Source organism: Aythya marila (assembly GCF_965140915.1).
Source record: "Aythya marila genome assembly, chromosome: Z".
Lineage (NCBI taxonomy): Eukaryota > Metazoa > Chordata > Aves > Anseriformes > Anatidae > Aythya > Aythya marila.
Window position 1 is genome coordinate 38,292,991 of NC_139080.1, and position 25,593 is coordinate 38,318,583.

A 25,593-nucleotide genomic window follows, 5' to 3' on the forward strand; every position below is an offset into this window, starting at 1 on the left:
TTTTTTAATGCACAGCTGTGAAATTGTAATTTGAATTATTTCTAGATTTAAACCTTCAGCATTGATGATATGTTAAACCTTCTGCTTAGTGATTTGATTGTTCCAGAAGTGGGACCAAAAAAGGGTATAAGCAATATTTTTAATTATACTCCCAGAAGCAAAGCTGATGTTTTTTTTTGATTATATGTTGGGTGAAGAGTATGACAATGCAACTGAAATTAAAGTGCCAGAAACCACAAAGTTGCTTTCCTGTATTTGGGTCTATGACAGTGCAGGAAATACTCTGTGCAACACCAGCATCACATTTAGTAATATCAGTGCTCCAAAAAGTACCCCACAGAAGAATTGCTCATGTAGCTGCCTTTTGCAGCATGTATTTTGTTGTAGGGGGAAAGCACTGAAAGGCAGCAGAAGCATTGTTAACACTCTTCCCTTAGCCTGATTCACACATTTAATCCAGTCCAAAGAGGCAGACAATGTTGAATTCCCAGATAGGCTATGTATTAAAGTTTAAATAATCTGGTTGAGATTTCAAAGCCACTTTAGGGATATTTTTTGCCCAGTTCCCATTAAAGTGAATGGGAATTGGATATCCCAATCTGTTAGGCAGCTTTGAAGATCTCATTCTCTGTGCACAAGCTGCAGGCACATGCTGCTGCTTTGTTAAATGAAAGTTGCTAAGCTGATTTACTTCACTGGAGGGATGAGACTTTTCTTCAGTGTCAAATTAGATCTGTAGACAAGCATCTTTTGCTGTATTGAGAAGATTCCTCACAGGAGTGTTCTACCTTCCTTTCCCATTTATCTCTCTTCTCAGTAATGTTTACTATGATTTGAAATCCATATCAAACAAGCTCTGGAAGTACAACCGGTACCGCTACATTATGACCTATCATGATAAGCCATGGCTGCCTCCACCTTTTATTCTCCTGAGCCATATTGGACTTCTGATAAATCGCATCTTCCACCACCGGCCCACAAATGAGTCTGATCAAGAGGAAGGCGACGTTGGACTGAGTAAGCAGAGCTAAACTGGGGACAAACAGGAATAGATTATAAGGAATGTTTTGTCAGCCTCCCATCACTTTGTAGCTCAGTTTCTCCAAAAAGAAAGAGATTTTCTGGCCTGGAGGCTGTTTTCTGGCAAACCAGAATTTGATGTGCCTGTCTGAGAAGTCTTGTAGAAAAAAAAAAAAAAAAAAAAAAAAAAAGTGACTAGGGGAATGCTTTGCTTTTTATTTAGCTTTTGCTTTGCTACATATTGTGCATCAATCAAAACGTAATATAGATAGTAATAGTAAAGAACTTAGGCAGGCTCTGGCTCCAAGTTTTAACTTACATCATACTCAGTCATAGCTATTTTCAACGTAGCTAGCCTATGACTTGCAAGACGGTGTTGCAAACATATCCTGCTGGAGTGATATAGATATATTACAACTTGTAGCTGAAATAAAGTGATATTAACTTTTTCTGTATGATAGAAAAACCTTATTTTGACAGAAAATAAACAACACTGAAGGCATACATTTTTGTACATTTATCCTGAAAAGACCATAAATTCCTTTTTAATAGCCCAGAGTGACAAATACTTTTGATGAGTCTGTGTTTATTCTTCTGATACAATTCAATGACTTCTTCCCCCTGTATCCTCCATATACCATTAAGTTTTCATATTTTTTTTCCCTGGAGCTTGGGTAGTTGGGATCTGTGGCTCATAAGATAAATGGCAGTTTAAGTAAAAAGGCACTGAATGGAGATCAGTCTCCTGCTTTCAGTTTCGTTTGTAATGAGAGTCACATGTATTAAGTAAGCTAGTTCAGGGTATTTTGAGATGAGGTGTTAGCAGCCCATTAAAGATGCTTCAGCAAAGGACTCTTATGTCCCTGGCTTGTTATATAATGCAGTACATGAGTGCAGAGTCCCTTCCTGACTTCTGCAGCATCGTCTGGGGAAGTGAAACCTGACATTTGAGAACCCATTTCTGCATCAAGTAACACAACCTGTTTGTAGATATAAAGGGCTGTGAGGGGAAAATCCTCCTAGACTATATGAATCTCTGGTAGAACAAAAAAACTCCCACTTGCTAGGTCTTTGGTTATGCACAAAATAAGCACTTAATGTTAGGCTTCAGATTGGTTGTTAGTCAGTGCGTCAACATTACTTGATAGCAGCGAATACCAATATGAATGCCCAGAACAAGCCCTTGTACAGTACTTCATAGTGCTGTTGCTGCCTCCTGTATCGGGGAACAGATGCCTGTGGAAGCTGAGGAAGTAGTTGCAGAGCCTGAGGACACAGGAGATCTGGTGTTGGAAGATACAGGGAGAGAGCATGGGAGTTTCTACTTCCTTACTGCACCCTAGTTCCTTTGTGCACTGGTACACCACTGTCCTTTAATCCTACCTTCTTCACCCTTCCTGACCTGGACTCCTCTGTCCCGAGGTCATTCCTAACACCTCCTCATGGCAATGCCAGCTCCGTGTCACACTGCCTCCAGCTCTCTGTCAGGAACAGCCATAGCCAATGAGAGGAGGGGACTATAGGGTGTCAGGATGGGGAACAAATACTCATCAGTGGGTCTTGATGGATGGTGGGGCAATGCAGGGGAATGGGCTTGTGGAGAGGCTGGGGGCTGTAATCTCATCTAAAATGGGGAACATGACTATATAGTATTACACAGCCTTATCCTTTTTGAAGCAGTGTACATTCTTGATACCTAATAACTGAACTGAGCAGACCCTTCTTGGGTTATGGTTCATTTAGGATTTTCTCTGCTGAACATGAATCCCTGAAGATATCTGCCATGCTCACAAGTGGTTACAGAGTTCAAAAGTGTGCTCAACTAATCAATGCTGAGCAGCTTTACTGCTGTAGCTCCTCCTTCATGGCTGGATATATCAGCGTGCCTTTGAAGTACCACTGCTCTTTTTATATGCGTGCATAGTATAAGTGACTGACACGGAGGGTTTCTTGCAAGGTATGTTAGATACCAGGAAACTGTAAGACTGCTTAGCACATCCAAAAGTCTTTGGATAGAAGAGGGCTCATACTTTGCCTGCACTTTTCTCAGTGAGGTTGTTGTTGTTGTTGTTGTTGTTGTTGTTGTTGTTGTTGTTATTATTATTATTATTATTATTATTATTATTATTATTATTATTATTATTATTATTTTCCCATTTTAATACCTTTGTGTTCCCTTTCAATATGCCTATGCATTGCTTGACAAGTTTCTTAAATTTTTGTGTGATTAAACAACTGCTTTTAGCAATGAAGATCCAGTGCCACCCTGTGGAAAATGAATGAAAATGCCAAGGCAGAGTGAAATCTTTGAAATGAGCTCACAAGCAGGGCAAAGACGATTTGGCATGTTTGGTCTTTATACATGAGTCCAAATTTCATGGAGTTAGGTCTGTTTCATTCTTGTCAAGGGAGGAGAAGAAAACCTGTTCTGACATTTTCCTATTTTCATAGACACATACTCAATTGTATTTGTCATCACACTTAATACCTACATCTACTTCTTTGTTCAGAGCTGTACTTAAGTGATGAGGAGTTGAAGAAACTACATGACTTTGAGGAACAGTGTGTGGAAAAATATTTTCATGAGAAGAATGAAAGCTTGAGTTCCAGTGACAGTGAAAGGATCCGCCTGACAACAGAAAGGTGTGTTATGCTGCAAAAACTTTTAATGCTTTTTGACAAGTTATGGCCATTGTGAATCTGAGAGGCGGTAGCATATGTAGACCATGCTAATTTGATGGACAAGTAACATACCTGTTTGAACTGAATATCAGGCCTGTCTGGGAAGCCTTGCTGGCAGAATTGCATCCTTGGACATGTGCAGTGTGGTTAATGGGGTTAGTGGTTTCACACTGATAGCTACTTAAGCTCTGCCACACAGCTTTCTTACTTCTGCTCTTCAAATGAACAGGGAGAGAAAACATGGTGAAAAAGGGCTCAAGGGTTGAGATGAGGACAGGGAGGTCACTCAACAGTTCTCATCACAGGCAAAACAGACACAACATAGGGCGTTTAGTACAGTCCCTCTCTGCCCCTGCGCCACGTGGGGTCCCTCCCACCCGAACTGAGCCTGCGGGGGCAGCCCATAGGTAGCAGCTCTTCAAGCACTGCTCCCACACGGCTCCATACCACAGGGTCCATCCCCCAGGAGCAAACTGCTCCAGTACGGGTCCCCCATGGGTGGGCGACAGCTCCTCCCAGACTCCCTGCTCCTGCGTGGGCTCCTCTCCACGGGCTGCAGCTCTGGCCCGGGGCCTGCTCCTGTGGGGGCTCTCCATGGGCCACAGCCTCCTCCAGGCCACATCCACCTGCTCCAACCGGGGGCTCCTCCACCCATGGGGGGGGCTGCAGCGTGGAGATCTGCTCCATGTGGGACCCATGGGCTGCAGGGGGACAGCCTGCTCCACCAGGGGCTTCTCCACAGGCCGCAGGAGAACTGCTGCTGCGTGGCTGAAGCACCTCCTGCCCTCCTGCTGCACTCATCTGGGTGACTGCAGGCTGGATCTCTCAAGCTTTGTTCAAGCTCTGCTCTCCCGGAGGCCCAACCAATGCTGCGCACTGGCAACTGCTTGCTGTGTGCAGTATGGTGTTCTACATTTTCACTTTTGCAGAGAAGGTATCACCAAGAGGACGTGCCAGAATATGGCATACAGTACGTAGTTTTATTCTGAGGCTCAACTGTGTAAGAAAATAACTGTATAACCAGTGTAGCATTATCTGTACCATCTTGGCTTGCAAAATATCAATATGTAACTATTAACAGGATTTCAAAGCTTCCAGTATTGGCCTAATTTAGCTTTCTATTGAAATCAATGGCAAAGCTGCCATTACTTTTAAAGGGAAGAATTAAACAAACTGAGCACTGTAAAAAGTCTTACTGAATGCCAATACAGATCTGATCTAAAATTTGTTTTGCCTAGATACAGATAGGCCCTTGATGGTTATATTTTCATGGTCTTATTTTCTACATACTGAGACAAAACATACAAGCAAAATGAATGTCCCTTGTAGAAGAAATATAATAAATACTTTTGTTCAAAAGCTGTAGAATCAATTACAGCAAGAAGATTTTATTTACTGGATAGCTATAGACCTAGAAAGGGATTTTTTTTTTTCCAAAGTGCCAAGTTAAAACGTACTTCCTAGCATTGCATAACATTAACACAATAAATTCCTTTAGGTGAATAAAACATTTTGGAACAATGGTATTTGATTTTATTCAGCTGTTGGTTAAATGTGTTGGTTAAATGCTGCATCTTTATGTTATTCGGTAACAAAGGAAGAGAGCTTCTTTTGCATATTGCCTGCAGCTGGTTCATCATTGTCTTAATGATAGAGCACCAGAGAGAGTATCTTTAGCAAACACGAAGATAATGAATTGGTTAAAAAGATATTGTTCCAGTCCAAGAAGTTCTTGTGCTGTTCACTGGGGATTTGAAGATCATAAAAACAAAGCCAAAAACAAACAAACAAACAATAACAACAAAAAAAACTTTGCTTTTTGGAAGCTGATTATTTTATTTTATTTTATTTTATTTTATTTTATTTTATTTTATTTTATTTTATTTTATTTTATTTTATTTTATTTTTTGGTGGCTGAAGATGAGGGTTTTGGTGGCATCAAACATAAAAAATCTGTTCCAATGGGCCATATGGCTTGTTGGGAAGACCGTTTTCAAGCAGCATTTGAGAAATGGAATAGTATCTGTAGGGTGAAGCCTTATCCTTCTCATGTTTGCACAAGAAGTGTAAGAATGAAAGATGAATGGATGACAGGAAGTATACTTTACAGATTTTTACTTTTTGTTTCTTTCTTTCTTTTTTTTTTTTTTTTTTTCTTTCTTTTTTCTTCTTTTTACAGCATTTACATAGCAATGCACAATGTAGCATTTCCAAAGCTGTGTCTTCTTGGCCGTGGCTTAGTAGTTCTATGGCATGGAATGCAGATTAGTAGAAATATGTTTTTTAAGATAGATTCTCTTTGAGCAAAGTGCCATTTGGCCCAGTATACCGAATGACGTGTTTTAAGTCTGGACGGGTTTTATCAAATATACATGTTCATGAGAATGGAATTCACATGAAAAAATATAAAGGATTGTTTTAAATACTGGCTTTTTAAAATGTGTTAATCATCTGGCACAGAGAGCCAAAGATCCGTGTTTTGATATTTTAATTATCTTTTCTTATTCTGTCTAGAGTGGAGGAGATGTTTCTGCAGCTAAAAGAAGTGCACGAGAAGGTATTTTATATCAAGGAGTCTTTAATCTCCCTCGACAGTCAGCTAGGACATTTGCAAGACTTGTCTGCCTTGACAGTGGACATCCTGAAAGTGCTTTCAGCTGTAGACACCTTGCAGGTGGAAGAAGCCTTACTGGCTGACACAAAATGTAGATCCTATAGGAAGCTGCCCCACAGCTGGAGCAACGTGCTCTATTCCAAGACCCTGAGCAGTCTGGAGTGTTTGTATGACAAGAAGTACCACTACTACAGCATGCCACCCTCTCTGTTACGGAGCTTGGTAAGGAGTCAGTGGTCATCAGAATGCAAAGACCACAAACTGAGGACTGAAAGTAACAAGGTGGTAGAAGACAGCTCTCGGAAGATTGAAATAGAAAGTGACACTCTCACTTCAGGCATTTCATCTGAGACTAAGTCAACCCCTAGATATGGGCAATTTTTGCTGGTACCTCCTGATCACCAAGGAGGGCCCTTTTCAGAGGATGTCACTTTAAACTTGTCCTTTTCGAGCACTCCTACCAAGTACAGGGAAAATGTATTCAATGATGAACTGCAAAGGAGCATTGCAGTGCAGCAAAACATGCAAAGTGTCAGCCTCATTGATAAAGAGCCAGAAGGTTATCAGTGGAGCCAGACGGACTTTGTTATTCACTTGCCATCAAAAAAGACTAATGCTGTAGAGGCTGATCATCCTCTCGGTCTCCAGCCATCACTGGATGATGGAGAGAATGTAATACCCTGCTGTGATGACAGGGAAGAAACTGGAGGTGGTTATGTGAACTGGGGATTCTCTGAAGGTGATGAAAAAGGGGTTTTCAGCTCAAGAAAGAAACAGAAGAAGGCCCTGTGCATACAATCCACCTATAACTGTGATGGCAATTGCAAGGATAGCCCTCCCAGGCACGTCCAGATAAAAGAATCAAAGTCCTTCTTTTACAACTCCAGCAGCTCACAGCACAGCATCATCTCTGAGAACAAACCGAAACACAATACCTCCTTTTGGATCAGCCCCCTCTGGAGGAACTGGGGTGTCTGCAGGAGCAACAGCTTACCTTCCTCTCAAAAAGAGAAAAGTGGGAAAACCTGCAAAGCCAGAGGTGGTAATAAAAATATGCTGTACCTCTACAGTATCTTTTATTGGGAAACACAAGACATTATTAAAAGATGTTTTTTTTGTCATTCAGGAGGTATTAGCTGCAGCTGAGGGTAGTAAGGAAAGAGTCCAGAGCTACTCTTTCACCTTTTTTTTTGTGCTGGGAATGATTGCTCTGAGGAATTTGTAAGTGTGCCCGGTACAAGCTGTACGACACCAGTGTGTCAGCCACAGTAGCAGTCCAACCCTGATTCTCCCCATCTAAATGGCCCCCTACAGTTATGGCTACAATGCTGCTGTGACAGAGGAATGATACTGGATCTTGGGGAGTTTCTTATCCTGGGGAAGCAATCCAAGAATTACAAGAACTAAATGAATTTGCAGAATACCTAAGAGATACATTGTCAGATGGTTGAATGGATAATGAATGACATTTTTATAGAAGTCTTACAAACCTTCCTGTCCACCACCAAATTTGCTTACCAGCAGCTAAAATATGGCAGATTCCAGTTCTAAGTATAAATAGTATGAGATGATAGATAACATTTGTTGTTTTATATCTTATGATGGTGAACATCTTTGCACTGAACTGCATGGACTGTGTGAGTATTAGCTTTGGGTGTTACAAGTCTTTCTCAGCTTGCTCTGGAGATCTGCCAACTCTGTCTTATCAGATCTTCTCTTAGTAAACAAAAGCTCTGTAGCTTAATGGTGTTTTTTGATTCTTTCCCACAGAGTCTTTACCATCTAGTGAGTTACACTACAGTGAGGCAACAAAAGCAAAACAACAAAACAGAGACAGAAAGTCTGGGAGAGAAAAGAAGATTCAAAAACCCCTTCAGGTGCCGGTATGTGTAGATGGAAGGGAATCACGTATCTCATAGCAGTCTTTTTCATTCACTAAGAACAGTTCTGCAGTGTAGTGCAAAATTGAAGTTTAGCTGAATATGTTTGCATTTAAAAGGCTGCACACATAAATTCAGAAGCTTTTTTTTTTTTTTTTTTTTTTTTTGGTCTGGCTTTGATTTAATCTCCCTTTTGTTTGAATGTGTGCCATTTCAGTTTTGCACATGATGAAGCCTATGGACTTTGTTAGATAGCAGACCAAGACAATTATTGATTTTACATAGAAAGGAATCAGTCCTTGCACTTCAGCTGAGAGAATCAATCATGGAGGCTTTGTATGCTGTAGGATATACTGAAGAAGCGGTGAGCTACATCCAGACTGTGTGCTACTGTAAAGAAGAAAGCCAGGCTTTATAAGGTTCTCACTCACCTACAGGAGCCCTGCAGTCTTTTCTCTGAATCCATCAACCAGTAATCACATTGTAGATAGCATGTTGACTGTGTCATAGAAATAGTGCAACTTTCCTAACTGTATCTATACGTACATACATAAAAATTCACGTCTGAAGAGATTTCCAGCATCTTTGTCTAATGGAAAGAATTATTCCTATTTAATGAGATGAAAGGTGAAGACTGATTTGTTTACATAAGATGCTTAGGTCAGCAACAGACCTGAGACTTGAGCTTTGAGACCTGATTGTCTCTTAAGGTATTCTGAGGGACTCTGAAGTTTGTTTTAAAAACCTATGGCACTAGATCTTTCTTCAGTAGTATTGACTAGACAAAAGCAATGTGACTTCTGCAGCTTTTAACAAATATGGGAAAATCCGTTTCTCATTTAGGAGCCAGTTCAGTCATCGGCATTTCAGTAGTGTACTGAAAGGCCATGTCATAGTGTAGCTGTCAGAGGAACTGCAGAGGTGCTAGTCATCCTATAAATCGAGTGTCGTTTTGTCTGTGTCTTGCCAGGTGATTAGAGTGGATGATTGTCCCCAGAACACCCAAGTGAGCTCAGAGCCTGCAGAGATCAATATCTGGGATGAGGAAGAGAAACAGAGCAAGAACTGGCTTACTGTGTCTAATTTCAGTCAGCTAAGTATGTGATACTTTGCAGACAGTGAATTCAGGACAGCTTTTAAAAAAAGAAGCAGTAAATAAAAATTCACAAACTCAAAATGTCATCTTCCATTTTCACCTCCTGGCATAATTTTTACAGAATTAGAAACAGATAGCAAGCATGCGTGGCTTGGTTACTTGCTACTTTATGTCAGAGCAAAAAGGGTCATAGGTTGGATGGAAGGTCAGTTGCGTTTTTCTGGAAGTGCTGCCTGTCTTGCATGGAAAATAGTAGAGTACTAATCCTCAGGAATAAGTGGGAAGTGGGGAAGATGATATCCTTTTCTCCTCTCCTGAGGTGTCTTTTAAAGTGGCATTCTGGCTTATTGCAAAAATAAACTCTCTCGTGAATTTTTCAGGGCACATACACTCACAGGCAGTGCTGTGATACTGTATCTGTTGGCAGATCTTCTGGATGCATTATTCATTACTCATTGCTCAGAAACACATCTTCCAGAGTGAAAAAATGAATTCTGCATCGTCTCTGATGGAATTAAAAGGGAATGGCATTCTTCCTGTTCTTTTATAAATTCTCCATCTCTTTCATTCTGAGAAATCCTTGCATGGATCTTTCAGCTTTGCTATAGGCAACTCACTAGCTTCATCCTGCAAGCTGCTGGGAGAAGCACGAGGGAGTGCTGTGACTCAGCACAGCATGGTCTGAGAAGGGCTGCACTCTGAATTCTGCTGACAGAAAATGGAAACAGTCAGTTTTAACCCTGTGAAATTCTACTCTTGCTTTTATAGCCCATTACATATTTGCTAGGGCATTATGTCATATAGGTGTTTATTTTATACATGTAGCACTGCATAGGTGTGTTTAGCAGTAGAGCTGTTCATTATACACTCTGGAAATAGCTGATACCTGCTCTTTTGGCTAGGTCTGGAATGTCTCAGTTACATGCACCAGAAAATGAAAAATCAAGACATCCATAGGCATACCATACCATTCTGTGATTACCTGAGGCATTCTGAAGAGGTAAGACCTAAGATTACACATCCTAGTCCATAGATTTGTCTGTTTTGAGACTAGGATAGATCTGCTGACCTCCATGGACTTGGAACTCTAGGTTCTTTGTCCTGAAATACCTCTTGAGACACGAGAACTTTCTTGTATGCTGCCACTGTGCATGTGTGTGAGTAAATGAATAATTGAAAGCTGCTAACACTCTATGAAGATTATTGAAGTAGGTTATTAAATTATTGAATCACAGAGTAGTTCTGAATATGCAGAAAGTGGCTAGAAACAAAGTATGTGTTGATGTTTCACTATGCAGCAAGTGAGCACAGAGCTTTGTCTTGAACTTGTGGTCAGAACTGGTCAGCACAGTGAAAAGATTTTTGGAAAGTTAACTTCATAGTTCTTAATCCATCACACAGAGATAGTTATTTCTTGCAAAGTGTTGATAATAATTTCAAAGCTTGGATTTCTTAACCTCTGATTTATAAACACCTTATCTTATGATTCATCTGAATTAATTTGCAACTTAATAACATAAAGGCCCACTGCCTATGTAAATCAACATATGCCCTTTGAATTTGATGGAGCTAGACCAATTTATATGTCCTGAAGACTGTGGGCAGGAAGTTGCTGTATAGAAAATTATATGTTTTTAAATGGTGTGGCTAATAGAAGGAAACATATCTTTCACTACATTGTGTAGGAGTTTCTCGAGGCATGTCAGAAAATTAACAAGGAATAAATTGAGAAAAGGAACTGTGAAATAATCCTTTCCTCTTCCATTTCAACTGCACCCACTCTTGCCTGTTTTACTTATGGCACTTGATTTTTGAAACAATGATGTTTAACAGCCTAGCTTATTTTTCACTGTAGTAATGTGAGTTGCTTTTTTAAAAAAGGAAAGAAAATAAAACATATAGTTTCAGATCTGATATTCTGAGTGGCATAGAATTTGAATCCCAAATACTTGTGAAGACAGCTCAAATCCTAATTAAAAAAAATTGAAACATTTTTTTTTTGTGTGTGTGAAAGAGGTCAGAGATAAAAATAGAAATAACTTTGCTGATTGTGAATTCTGTAAAACCTGAATTTGGAGATTACATCAATAGATCTTTAAAATGTGAAAGAGTCAGAAAAGCAAAATAAAGGTACAGTCAGGAAAACTGCGTGAAATGACAAAGTAATCTGATGCTTCAAAATTTATATTAAGGTTTCTTGTTAAAACTCAAGGGTAGGATTTTTAAAGCCTGCAGAAATATTCCACTGTGGGATCAGAATTAGGCAGGAACTGGTCACCTCAAGAACACTAACTTCAAATTATTTAATCTTCTAAAATATAGTTTCCAATGCCCACTGAATGTCTATGCCTTCTTTTAAGAACTGTCTGGATTATAAGGTTATGTCTGGGTTATGACATCTCAACAATACATATATTGTTCAGATATTATGATATTGCTGCATGTAACTGCTTATTGTGGGTTAACATTTATTTTAAATTAATGAATTATGATATTTCTCAGATTTACCCAGGAGGGTAAATTGGTATCAGGGAGCAAAGCAGGGATGTATCTGAGAAGGTCTCTGTTTTGTTAAAGATATTTTTTCATCTGCAAAGCAATGTACATTGTGAAAACATGAGTGAATTCTGAAATTAAAAAAAAAAAAAGAGAGAATTAAGTCTCAGAAAATATTCAAAGCTGAATTTTAGTTAGTTTATCTTTAGTCTTTGTCTTCTTCAAATTTTGATATGAGCTCTGCTTCCTTTGAGGATTGAAATCTGTCTGACTTCTCTTTTCAGAAGAATAATCCCATCTCTGACTAGCATTTTAGGAGGATCTTGCAAATGGCAGGCTGACCCAATTTATCGTAATAGGGCTGGAAGATCATTTGACTACTTCTCTAACTACAAGACCTGGAAAATATTTGATCTAAGTATCCCTGGAGAACTACTTAATATGTTGCCTTCTTCTATTACAGAGATTTAGGGTGCATTTTATTTCCAACAACTGTAAAGTTTATTGCTAAATTGTAATTTACTAATACAAAGGGGGTTCCCATAATATTTTCAGTATTAGAAGACCTTTAACATGCTTTGTAACTACTGAGATATAGCTCTGAACATGACTATTTTATTCAGTTATATACAGACAACATGAAAAACTGCAGTATGAGCAAATTGATATTGCATTTTACTGTAGGTATGGCAATGCTGTGATTATCCTGTCAGTGGTATTATTCATGTTAACAATAAGAGTATCAAATGTTTTCAAGATTTTACATTTTTTAATTGTTCAGTGAGTATGTGACAGCAATATACAGATTTTTACCAGTAAAAGTATCTCTCTTCTCTATAGGATTTGAGTAATAACATGTCTGGAAGCACACAGAGAAATAATCTAAGAAACTCCTCGTACGTATCATTAGCATATTAAGATATTCATCACATGATTTTAGAAAGTGACTTCTGTGCTTTTTGCTATACTTTCTGCAACTTTCCACTTCAGTTCTGTAATATACTTACAATGAGAAATTGAGGTCAAAAGAGGAGCTAAGACAATGCGGTCTGGTTTCTTTAAATGAAGGCATATTGATGGAGGTAAAGTAGATCCATTCAAAGGAAACGTATAATTTTAGGTGGAATAGACGCTCCTTTTTATTCTAACAATATGAAATTTTCTAATTCAATCACTAAGATTACCATCGTGTCTTTATACAATCTAGTAAGCATGAGTTGCATATGATTTTGCTGTGCAAATTGCATGTTTCCATTATTAGTAATTAAAATCCTAGTGGCTCGTGAAACATTATCTCATTCTGTGATTAATCTCTTTTGTACTGAGTTTACATATTTACAAAATATTTACTTAGTTTTTATAATCAGTTTTCAGTAGTTATTAAGCTTTGATTATACGTATTGAAATTATACTGTTTTCAAGTGTGTTTTCAACGTTACTTTTTAATTTTTATTTTTTTACAGCTTGATTGACCATTAGCTTAATATTGGGGGTAATTTATTTAATCCAACACTGTCTTTCTGTTCCTCTTCATTCTTATTTTCATAAATTTCTTGTATGTTTCCCTTACTGAGTAATGCTGTTGAAGTAATAAATACAATGTACTAGAAAACTGTCACATCCCATGTGATTTTGTGATTTCACTATGGGAGGAGGGAGGAAGATACTGTGTTTTTTACCCATCCTGTTTTTTTTTTTTTTTTTTTTTTTAAATCCAGTAGCCAAACTACATACTTACTAGCAGGATTTACAGGCTTTTGAATAGCTTGATTCTGTAAGTCTGAGTCTGTTGAGTGAGTCTGTTGTCTTCAGTGGTGTGTTAGGTGAATCATATCTGCTCTCTTGTCAAACAAAAGCACCTTCAATGTTAACGTTAATGTTTGCAGCCTTGTTAATCCAAAAGACCAACTGTTTAAAAAGTCACCTTTGATGCAAGCAATGGCAATGGCACGTGTAGCTCTGAATACATTTCAGCATTGATTCACATAGTTTGAAAAACGGGCAGTTGTGTATGTGATTGAAGGTCTTTAGCTGATATTGTTACTGCATTGTAAATGAAATGAACAGCAGTGCAGAACTGCAAAAGGAGTTCAACATACAGCAGAGAAAGAAACCCGCAGAAAAATGTGGCTATTCTTCAGTAACTGAAGTTTATTTGCTAATTGTTTCAGTGAACAAAATTACACTGAGGGTTGTTTTGTTTTATGATTGCTTATCAAAACTTAGTGAGTTTTGCCCTCATATAGATTATACCTCTTTGATATATGATATACTATATGTAGTTATGTACAGGAATTTTGGAGTAAAATATCAAATGTTTGCTTTTAAACAGGTTAAGAGCTTCAGAAGGACCTGACAGTAAGTTTTTGGTTGCTTGCCACACCTTGTAATTCCTCTCTGCAAATTCCACTTTGACAATTCAGAAATATATAATCCAAAAGAAGATTAATTTCTATAGTTGGATAGTTATAATAAATGTTACATTTGTTTCATACATTGGTTATAAAATCTTATTTTGAAATGTAAAATTTGTTTATTTATTTTTTGGTGAGGACATGTTTTCCTCATGGTAGCTGTAAAATCTTGAAAAGAAAAAATCTATTTTTACTCAAGTCTGTCCTGCAATTATGTCCTTTTCAGGAGAAATAAACTTCCTGAGTTAAAGCTGTGTCTATGCCTGAGGGTAGATTATGGTATACAATTTCTAATGTATGTTTGATTTTTTGAATTCCAGTTTGGTGTAGTTCCTCCAACTTGTAGTTCCAAGTTGGTGAAGCTGGAGAAGCACTGAACTTATTATGAAATGGCCAATGAATAAATTCAAGTTCATAATGAGGAGTGACTCTGTTCCATAGCAGCTAGTTCACTTCACTTGTATTTATTGCCTTTTAGCCTGCCTTCAGACAGATTTAGCTACAACAGGTTGAACAGTGGAACGTTTATCTTTTGTTTGAGGCTAGCTGTGATGCAGAGCACATCACTCTTAGACTTGTCTCCCCTACATGTGTGGTCTCTCTGGGTCAGGCTGTGCACAAACTGTGGCACTGCTGCAGGTGTGGGGTGTCCTTGGGCTGCTTTCTAGAGTGCACCCTTGCTTTCATTAAAACCTGATTTTCCAATCCTCAAAAGGAGTAAGTTGGCCCCCAGTTGACTTCTCATGCTTCTCATCTGACAAGGCACAAAATGTGACAAAACTTGGGTCCTTCAGGAAAGAGAGCAAAAGGGACCTCTAATCACCAAGGGCACTGGCTGGAAATGCTGATCATTCCCCCAGCATCTGTTTGTGTTTTTCATTTAAGATCTCTTCTACTGGGGAAGGGAACCTAGCAAATAAACTAGACCAACAAGAAGAGTGTAATTTTCAAATGGTTTGATGAATAGAATGGTTACAATTATCTCATTTTTCAGAATTAAAAATATTATAGTTTTTTTTTTTTTTTTTTTTTTTTTTCCAACTTGGCATTTCAAAGGATTTCTTTCCAATATAATAAAGTAATTTAATCTGATTAATGGAAACATGCATATTAATCTTGGTTTTATTAAAAATAATTTTTATAAAGCAAAGATTTTTGGACCAAATCTGATCCAGTTGTGCCTGTTATGTATGTAACCGCAGAAATTGTTTGTCTGTTTATAATTTAACAGCATTTTAGATGTCATGGGTTAATGAATCAGTATTATTATAACTTTGTTGTAATAGTACACTTAATGGAATGCTTAATGACTGAGGATGGACTCGGTAAAATCATGCCTTTGGGAGACTGTGAAGCATGATGGATAGTAAAATGCTTTTAATATCCCAGGGGTGTAATTGGCTCAGAGAAGCTACATGTCCTTGAGGTTAATATCACTGTTTTCCCACCATTTCCCTGAATAAATAAGTCGTCTGGCTGTATTGCACTGACTGAAATCTGTTGATATTCTGTACATTATAACACAGTTAAAGCCTATTAGTAATTCTCCTCTTCAGAATGCTCAGACAGTAATTCTGATTAATTTGTTTCATGGCAAAGTCTGGGATGGAAGGAATTCAAAAACCATGCATTTGTCTCTGCTATGCTAATTAACGTAATGATCCTTTAAACATTATTTCAGATATCTTTGCCTGCTCGAAAACATCTCAAGATCTGCACCATCATTACTCAGGTAAGCAGTAGGCACCAATATGATAGCTGAGTAGTTTAACACATTTAAAAGAACATTAGTTCTTCCCTTCTCATTCTCTGTGATTTTCACTTTGAAGAGTTGCACAACTGCCCACTGCTAAGAAGGTGGTGTATTAAGTCAGGCCTAATACTGCAGTGAGGAAATTATGAATTATTTTCTTGCTAATTGCTCCATTCCAGGTATTTGTGGTAAATACAGAGCAGAATATAGATAATTGCTTTCAAAATATCAGAGGAAACAATGAACAGAGCTCTGATTCCCAGGGGGGGTAGTAGAGACTCTCATTTGTTTATAGCTGTCATTTCCCCTCACACCTCCCACATGCTCCTTTGTACTTTCTGGAGTTGTTTTCTTCAGTTAATTGGTTCTGTACCACTTAATCTGTGTTTATATACCTATGAACTCATGGAAATTTGGCAGGGAATAAATCATTTGGATGCTAATTACCCACAATCCTGTCTTTTCCTGAACTGAATATGTAGAGATTTTCCCACAAGGCTTGGGTTTCATTTTTTTTTTTTTTTCCCCAGAGGAGAGCTGTGCGCAGCGTACCAGTAGATGTCTCTATTGCCTGCATGGCTTCGGCTCCTTTCAAAGGAAGCATAGGGTAAACCAGAAGCATTAGCAGCCTCATGAAGTTCAAAAAGCAATGTCGTTTTCAGTGGGAATAACACCTCTTAGTTTGTAATCAGTGTACAGGAGTAATTTATCTGATGGTGGCATTGTTGCAATGATTAATTTGTTTCTTGTCAGGTGTGCTGTTTGAGACTGGGAGGACTTTTTAGTGCAGGTGACAATCTCATTTACATTAAAAGCTGACAAAGATCTCTAGATGTTTCCAGTATAGGTGTATAGGTGTTCCTATATCAGAAAGATCAGAATAGAAAGTAGTCAACAGAACCCACACTTCAATACTAAAAATCTGTGCCATATACTGCTTATACTTTATTTTTTGCTGTCATGTTTTGCAGACAACTACAGTTCTGCCTCCCTGCACACCCAAAAGAGCTTGAGTTTTGCCTCAAATTTAGCAGCTGGTGCAAGGTGCTTTCAAATTGCTTCCCAAGGCTCTGCAGTAAGCAGTGACAGGGTCTGATGGACAGCACAGGTCATGGCAGCTCCCCGTTCATATTCTTTTCCTTCCAGTAATTTAGTGACTATGTCACTTTAGTGATGCATCAAGGCAGGACTTTGATTTTCAGTCTATGCTTCAAAAACTGTTCAGGTATATTAATCAATGCCTATCAGATTTGGAATATGTAAACAGAGGCTGAGACAGAGGTGTCTCAGTTGAGCACCCTAATTCAAGGGTTGGCATTTCAGGGTTCCCCTTTGCTCTCTCCTTCTGGGCTAATTAATCTTTAATTTCTGCTTGGAGATTTGTATAAAAAAAGGATGAGCTCTGGAAGCTTGCATATAAGCTCTGGAAGTCAGCCAGACTTACAAACTTTTTGGTTGCTGTTCAGAGAAACACAGCTAAGGTAGTACATGGGTTTCCTCCTTGTTCTACTCTTAATCTCTTTGAGGTTTACTCCTCACCTCTCTCCCACTTCCCAATAACTGAGTCATTGTGAAGACAAATCCATAAATATTTAGTTGGCACTCTGAGTTTTGAAGGTGTTTGACTGAGAAATAAGCTCCCTGTTAAGAAGGTATAATAATGTTAATTAGGTTGTTTGGCATGGAGCCCAGATGAAGAAGCTATAGTCTGCGTAGGGCAAGCCTGGATTTCCCTGCAAAGTCTTGCTAAAACCTGATGCACTTCAGAGCCTGACAGAGACAGACAGTGAGGGCAGCTGAGGCCAATGGCACAGTTCAAATGTCACTGCACTGGAGCCAGCAGGAAGAAAAAGCAGAAGCAGCGCTTGGTGAAAAGGAGGATGAAGACCAGAAGCAGTCCTTCTAGCTAGGGTGCAAAGTGCTTGTTCCACAGTCTGTTTTCTTGGAAGATGGGAACTAATGGACAGGGAAGAGTGGTAGCTGATGCTTGTGAGATACCATGGTCATTTAAAGGAGAGTTGCTGGCTAGGTAGAACTCAAACAGCAATTAGAAGATCTGACGGAGAACCACACTGTAGCTTGCTTGGCTTTGTACACTACAGTAAAACACTGTCAGATATTTTTGAAAGTCAATTGGCTTGTTTACCCAGTATTGCAGTGAAATCTGTCTTGTTTGCAGCCGTTGAAAGAAACAACTTAATGAGACTTGCTCAGACCATACCATTTACACCAGTCCAGCTCTTTGGTGAGTACTGACCTCCTGCTTATGTTTTTTTTTTCTTTTTTTTTTTTTCTTTTTAAATATTCCATGCATTATTTTTTAAAGACTGCATTTGAGACATTTCCTTGAATTAATTTAAGTAATTCTTCTTTTCTAAAGAAATGAATTATATTCGTGCAGTATTTTAGGAAATTCTCATGGTTATCTGGTCCAATTCATACCAGGCTGCTCAGGACCTGTCCAGTTGTGTTTTGAATATATCTGTAAGCAGAGTTTCTACAGCCTCTCTGGAAAACCTGTTTCAGCGTTTGACTGTTTCACTGTAAACTCTGTTTGTTTCCTAATGTTCATTGGAGTTTCCCTTGCTGTAGCTTGTATCTCTTAGCATCCATGTGATTACTGTGAACCTCACAGAGGAATCTAACTCTATCTTCTCTGTAACCTCTCATTAAGTAGTTGAAGAGAGCAATAAGATTCCTCTAAGATTTATACATGCATTCTCTCTTTCTCAGATATATGTGTAGGATATCTTGTCAGGAACAAAACCATGACTATGTTGAAAGGGCAAAAGATTTGTAGTGTTCCAAGTAAAAAAGAACTGTGGTATAACAGAAGAGTGGTAGAGAGTAACATATAAGATCATTTGGAAGAGTTTTGAAATTAGTGTGCTGTATTGGTTTACAGCAGCAGAAGCTATGTCTCTAGACATTTGAGATCTAGGTGCATTTTCTTCAATGGGTAGAATATTTTGTCTCACAGCAACTAATTGCTGATACTTGCTGCATCATAGGGTTTCTTGGGACCAGATTGCTGCAGATAATTAATATAGCTATGAGCATATTGAACATTCTAATCTTTCAAGCTCCCAGGAGATACCTTTCTAGGTATTAAATTGTCAAAAGATAATAAAATGAAGAATTAATATAAGATTAAGAAATGTGCCTAGTTATAATACCTATTTTCAAGTGTCTTACTTTTATGTAAAACATTGACTTTTCCATTGCTTTATTTTAAATTAAAATGTTTGCAAAGTGTATCATTCATACCAATTCTGTGGTAACTGGTGAAGGTAGGCTCAGGGGCAGGAACAAAATACATTAATTTACCTTTGAATTCAGTTTGCCCTCCCTTATGCTATTGTTTGCTATTTGCAGATGCCTCATCCCACTTGCTAATAAAGACCTATTTCTGTTGAATTCACATTGCAAGTAATGTGAGTTGCAAGAAGAAAAGCCAAGCTTAAAAAAAAAATAAAAATCTGTTAGTTTACAACTGACAGAAATGTCCCTTGCTTGCACTGCTAGAGAGGAATGCTGTTACAACTATATAGGGTAACAGCATGACTGAGTTAAAACTCACCAGATTTATTCTGCTTTCAGAAAAATGTTATTAGCAGGAGCAAAACTGAAATCTTTTGCAGTACAAATAACATTGGAATTTATAGGAAAAAAGATAAATCTTAATTTACAATGCCAAAGATGTAAATGTCTTGTTAATTTGCTTTCGCTTGTTTTTCTAGGATTCCTTTCTCCAAGGAAAGATCATGCCCTTTTCAGTCTAATTTTCCTGGCTTATCATGGCCAGTTCATTACTTCTGAACAACTTGGCTGTCTGCCTCAAAAAGCGGCAATCTGTAGCCCTTTAATTTTGTAGTCAATAACTATCACAAGCTGTGTGTGTCTGCTTGCCTTGTCTATTTGTTTGTTTTGTTAAGCACAGTTACAAGAAAAATACTGTGAGTGGTGCCTGGGTCTTGATTAACTTAAAACAAATCTTACTAAAAATTCCCCTTCCACACAAGTGCATAAACAGAAAGAGCCATGTTCACGATAGTTAAGTTAATTCACTGGAGATAAAATGATAAACCTTTTTAAATATATATTTTTAAATCTATTTTTTAAACCATTTTAACTACTTTAAAATTGTGGCAAAAGAGATTGTATTATATAGACCAGAATGTTACTGAGCTTTGTTTGTGTAAAAGGTCTTAAATTGCATAAGGTCTTAAATTCACATCTGTCTAGAGGCTTAATACAGCTCTTTGGGCCACTCGTGTTTTCAAAGAGGATCTGTGTATATAAGTTTAGGCAGGGAAAACTTTCACAGAAATGAATAGTGTGGCTTACAGAGTTATGTAAAGTGTTGTGTTATTTTAAGATACTGAATCAAAATGCAGTTCTCTCCTGTTTCTGCAATGTGTGACTTTTACTGACAAAACTTCCTTTTGTTTAAGCTGGAGAGGAAGTGACTGTCTATCGACTAGAAGAGAGTTCACCTATGAACCTTGATAAAAGCATGTCTTCCTGGTCCCAGCGTGGTATGGCTGCAATGATCCAAGTCTTGTCACGGGAGGAGATGGATGGTGGTCTACGGAGGGCCATGAAGGTCGTTTGTACTTGGTCTGAGAATGATGTATTAAAATTGGGACAAGTATTTATTGTGAAGTCTTTTCTGCCAGAGGTGGTTCAGGCTTGGCAAAAGATCTTTCATGATGGCACAGTGTTACATCTCTGCCTGAGGGTGAGTACAGACCTGAAGGGACTCTGACTAGTGTAGTTTGACATGCCTTAAATGTTATACTGCTTATGTGTGAATGTCTTCAGCATGGGTGATGTGTGGTTTGATGTTACCTTCTGGAAAGGAAAATGGTTTTGAGGAAGATATATATCCCATTTGTAAACAGTATACAATTGGCTGGTTTTTGTTTGTTTCTTTTGTCAAATTCATGCTACCTTTCTTCATGATACCAAATGAAACTGATGCTTATTACATGCTTTTCTTCAGGAGATCCAACAGCAAAGGGCTGCCCAAAAGTTAATTTATACCTTCAATCAAGTGAAGCCTCATACCATTCCCTATACTCCAAGGTAACTTCACTGTCTTGAAGGTTTCGGTTGCAAAGGTTTCTCTTCTCAGCTATGTCCTGGGTCTAATGTAGACTCTTTTTCCATAGTGAGTTGAAATAGCAGTTGCTTAAAACAGTTGAGTGATAGTTTAATTAAAATACATAGGTATATAGATATGTAAAGATAAATCAGGGTGGAAGACAACAGCAATGGTAGTGGCTTAAACAAGAGGGTGTTAGTGAAAGAAATTTTAACGAGACTTAAAAAATATTTATATTTCTGTTATTTATATTTTTTGTGTATATTTTCTATTGTCTTGGTGGGTATAGATTTGACAGCAGGATAGTAAAGAAGAGATACCCAGTTTAATGTCACTGCTGGGGAAAAAGCAAGTGACACTGAGCTGTTATGCATTTTCTTTGGTAGCAGTTGGGTGGCCACTGAAAAAGCCTTGGCTCCATGTAAGCCCTTCTCTGCAACAGCTAACTCAGTGCTGTGTGTTCAGCATTACTTTCATCCTAAATCCAAAACACAGCACTGTACCAGCTACCAGGAGGAAAATTAACTCTAACCCAGCCAAAGCCAGGACACAGATTATGTTGTTTGCCCATAAACTGTACCGTCTGCTGAAGTGCATTGCTTTGATAGTTACCAAACTGAGGAAGTGTTTGTGCTGTCTACCATTTGGTATCGCTTGCCGATGAAAATGATACAGCCAGTGAAGACATGCCCTCCTTTTTGGTATATTTACCAACATGCATTACAGCATTACCATCATGCTGTATACTGACTGTGAGGATGTTCATTACCCTTATAGACAGCATTTATATCCACAGATTCCTGGAAGTTTTCCTCATCTACTGCCATTCAGCAAACCAGTGGCTGACCATTGAGAAGTACATGACTGGCGAGTTTCGGAAATACAACAACAACAATGGAGATGAAATTACTCCCAGCAGCTTGCTTGAAGAGCTGTTGCTGGCCTTCTCTCACTGGACCTACGTATATACTCGTGGGGAGCTCCTTGTCCTGGATTTGCAAGGTGACAGCTAGCATGGGATCACTAGTCCTAAGCCCACTGAAAAACAACTTTTTAAAAAGAGAATTTAATACTGCAAAATGGGCTAAATTCTCTTTAGCCCGTCTCTTTTCTATATACTGGCAAAGCTCAAGCAACCCCTGGATATCTGTTGTGAGGTCCTGATAAATGAGCATTGACAGAAACGTGATAGATTAATGTAGGTATTGTGGGAAAATAATTTGGCTTCAAGTACATTTAGGCTGAATGGGCAAGCAGCAGGGAGTTAAAGTGCACAGGAACATTTCAGCCAGCTCCAGAAAAACACTCCACAGATTAGGTACTTTTCTTTTTATTAAAATATGTAAATAATACAGCGATTCAAGTGTACCCATGTATATATGCATAGTTAATATGTGTGTATATCTGTCCAAAGACTTTGAATGGCTATCTTTATTTTTTTATTATTATTTTTTTTTTAAATCTGTAAGCAGTTTACATAAGCTGCAAGCCTCAGTGCTATTCGCAAACTCTGGTAGCTCCTTCAAAGAGCATGTGATCACTTTACTGTACATGTATAAATAGGAACATGGCATATTTTAAAGAGATAAAACAGTTGACAATGTTCAGAAGATGAACGGCACCCATCAAATGGTATAAACACCATTGTTTGTCATTTCTGTCAAGGGAAATGTGTATGCGTGGACAGAGACTTAACATATTTACATTTTACAGCATTCAGAAGCTGTGAATTACAAAAAGACATGCTTAGTATGCAAAATAAACCTATAATTCCATCCTTGCCTTCACTTGGCTTTAGCAGCACATGAAAAAAAAAATAGAAAGAGTAAGTGTGTCTCCAACCATAGCTTACTAGAATTTGTCTTTAAGTTTGCTTGGGTTTATTATACAACTCTTGACAGTTCCAGACCAACTGCATTGGCTCAAATGTGAAGAATTTAAACATCTATGTAAATCACACCGAGACTGGAGCTTCAGTTTCCATCTAAAGTGGGGAAATGGACTGAAGTCTGCTCTAGTGTTGGTCTCATGTTTATTCTGTAGTTCTCTTATCTGGTGTTTAGTGAGAGTGCGAGGGCTGCTGTCTTTGGTTTTCTGATAAATTTCTATCACAAGTTTAATACTGGAGCCATACTACACATGTAGACACTAAATTTTATCTTATTTATGTCAGCTGAAATGAATTCTTTTGAAGAATATTGCAATTTGGGGTATTTCAATTACAAAATGCTACCCATAAGTTTTACTGGTGTTCAAAATACTTAATTATTCAAATTAAATAATTGCATATGTTTATAGAATCTCTTCTTTAGTTTAAGAGTACAACAATTTCTTCAGATATAAAGAAAGAGCTTTTTGGTAAAATGCTATTATTTTTCAGTTTTAGGAAAACTGCAACATAAATATGAGCAGTCAGTCAGTTACTGTAATCATTTATTTAATCTACTTTGGTGAACACCCCAAAGAAGCAGAGATAACGGACCCAGATTTGCACATCACTTAATTGAATAATGAGTTGTGGCTTGTGTTGTGTTTGCTACCTTGAAAGGAGTATATATCTGGAAGTAGATCTGTTGTTATCAGTAAGATGCACCTTGGGTTGGTACCGTTATTCCAAATTAAAGTCTTACTGCAGGTTACACTTTGTTTAATTCTTTCAGTTTCGGCAGAATGTTTAGTTGTTACTAGTATTTGCATAAGCCTTCTGTCTATGTATGAATAAACCACAAAACGGGACTGTAATAAGAACTCTGTATGTAGCCAATATGTAACAGGTTTTTAGAGTCACAACATTTTTTTTAGCTCATGACTGTTTTAATTGTGACAATTCACGATCTAAAATGAAAATGGGTAATTACATTATTCTTAAGTCCCAGGTTATGAAATCACAACTATCTTCCCTTGTAACACACTCTATTGATTTTCTTGTAGGTGTTGGGGAAAACCTTACGGATCCATCTGTGATTAAACCTGAAGACAAAAGGTACATTTCTCTCTAACGAAATTATTATTCAATTCAAACATTCTGCTGATAGTCTGTGTATTTAGTTTTTTTTTTTTTTTTTTTTTTTTTATGTTCTGTGTGAGAGGTTTAATTATTTATTGTATGGTGTTTGTGTTAAATGGGATTGTGATGGCAATGGGAAGGCTGCACCGACTACTGTGTTTTAGATGGCTGTGAACTTCAGGGGCTGTATGTGTACCAGCTCCATATATGCTGAGCAGTATGTGAAAGGTGGGGAGAATCTATATTGCTGTCCTCAGAACACAGCAGTTTTTCAGGATTACATAAAGAGAACAGGAGTAGGAGCTTAAGAAGTGGATAATTTTCTTAGCAAAATTGTACTGAAGGTGTTTATCAGTAATTTAAATGTTGTAGTCTGGTTTCCACTGTCTAGTGAGGCACTGTATGAGTATATAGGGCCATATGGCTCAAGGAGATGGACTTTGGATCTCTGATCTTTCCAAGAGATCATAGTAGTGCATTTAAGCATAGTGCATGTTACAAACCAAGAGCTATGTTGCAGAGATCTTAAATCATGTGCAGAATGTTTCGATGATCTTGAGGTCTCTTCCAACCTAGAAATTCTGTGATTCTGCCTTCATGAATCAAGTTGCAGAAGCTAGGCTGATATCATAGAATCATAGAATCATCAAATATCTTGAGTTGGAAGGAACACACAAGGATCATCGAGTCCAACTCCTGGGTCCCCAAAGGACCACCCAAAAAAATCAGACCCTGTGTCTGAGAGAGAACTCAGTGCTGTGACTGCTTCCCTGGGGAAACTGCTCCAGTGTCCAACCACCCTCTTGGTGAAGAACCTTTTCCTGATATTCAGCCTGAACCACCTCTGTCACAGCTCCACGCTGTTCTCTTGGGTCCTATCACTTGTCACCAGAGAGATCAGCACCTGACCTTCTATTCCCCCTCATGAGGAAGCTGCAGACTGCAATGAGATCTACCCTCAGCCTTTTCTTCTTCAGGCTAAACAAACCAAGCGAATTCAGGCACTTTTCCTATGTCTTCTCCTCCAGACCCCTTACCATCTTTGTTGCCCCTCTTTGGACTTTCTCTAACAGTTTTATATTTCTTATTCTGTGGCACCCAAAACTGCACACAGTAATATCTGTTGCACACAGGAATATCTAGGGAGATATCTACTGCTCACAGTAATATCTAGGCAGACTTCATAGTGTCCTATGTAATAAGTAAAATATTCCCACCAATCCTCACTGTGGACAATACAACAAACACAACTGTCTTCTGGGTACAAGACTCTGCACCCTGTCTGTCATGCTGTGCAATAACTACTCTCCCATCCTATGACCTTGCTCCTTGGTCATAGGTGCTATGGTAGAGCAGAGGAGAGGTAGTAGTGTCAGTGGGTGGTACCCTGCAAAGTCCTCTTTTTTGGGTGGACTTCCTAGACACTGACATCTCTCCAGACTGTCTTGTGTTCAGCTTTGACTCACTCTCATTCGGCTCATGTCAACCGACTGAGGGGGTTTCTCATGTTTGGAAGGAAGTTTG

The 25,593-nt window shown here is 38.3% G+C and overlaps 1 protein-coding gene across 8 annotated transcripts in view; it reads left to right on the plus strand.

Moving 5' to 3' along the window:
* The window catches only part of TRPM6 (transient receptor potential cation channel subfamily M member 6), a 96,710-nt gene that overhangs the window by 58,198 nt on the left and 12,919 nt on the right, over window positions 1-25,593 (plus strand). For 4 of the 8 annotated variants that reach the window (XM_082784012.1, XM_082784009.1, XM_082784011.1 and 1 more), the window contains 14 exons: window positions 818-1,017; window positions 3,531-3,663; window positions 6,217-7,358; window positions 8,087-8,199; window positions 9,167-9,293; window positions 10,195-10,292; window positions 12,629-12,684; window positions 14,121-14,146; window positions 15,884-15,934; window positions 18,135-18,200; window positions 20,410-20,696; window positions 20,961-21,043; window positions 21,859-22,064; window positions 23,994-24,045. In XM_082784012.1, coding sequence (XP_082640138.1) covers window positions 818-1,017; window positions 3,531-3,663; window positions 6,217-7,358; window positions 8,087-8,199; window positions 9,167-9,293; window positions 10,195-10,292; window positions 12,629-12,684; window positions 14,121-14,146; window positions 15,884-15,934; window positions 18,135-18,200; window positions 20,410-20,696; window positions 20,961-21,043; window positions 21,859-22,064; window positions 23,994-24,045 — 2,640 coding nt within the window. Of the gene's footprint in view, window positions 1-817; window positions 1,018-3,530; window positions 3,664-6,216; window positions 7,359-8,086; window positions 8,200-9,166; window positions 9,294-10,194; window positions 10,293-12,072; window positions 12,595-12,628; window positions 12,685-14,120; window positions 14,147-15,883; window positions 15,935-18,134; window positions 18,201-20,409; window positions 20,697-20,960; window positions 21,044-21,858; window positions 22,065-23,993; window positions 24,046-25,593 lie in introns of those variants that run through there. The other 4 variants (XM_082784010.1, XR_014319398.1, XM_082784013.1 and 1 more) reach the window with 4 other exon arrangements.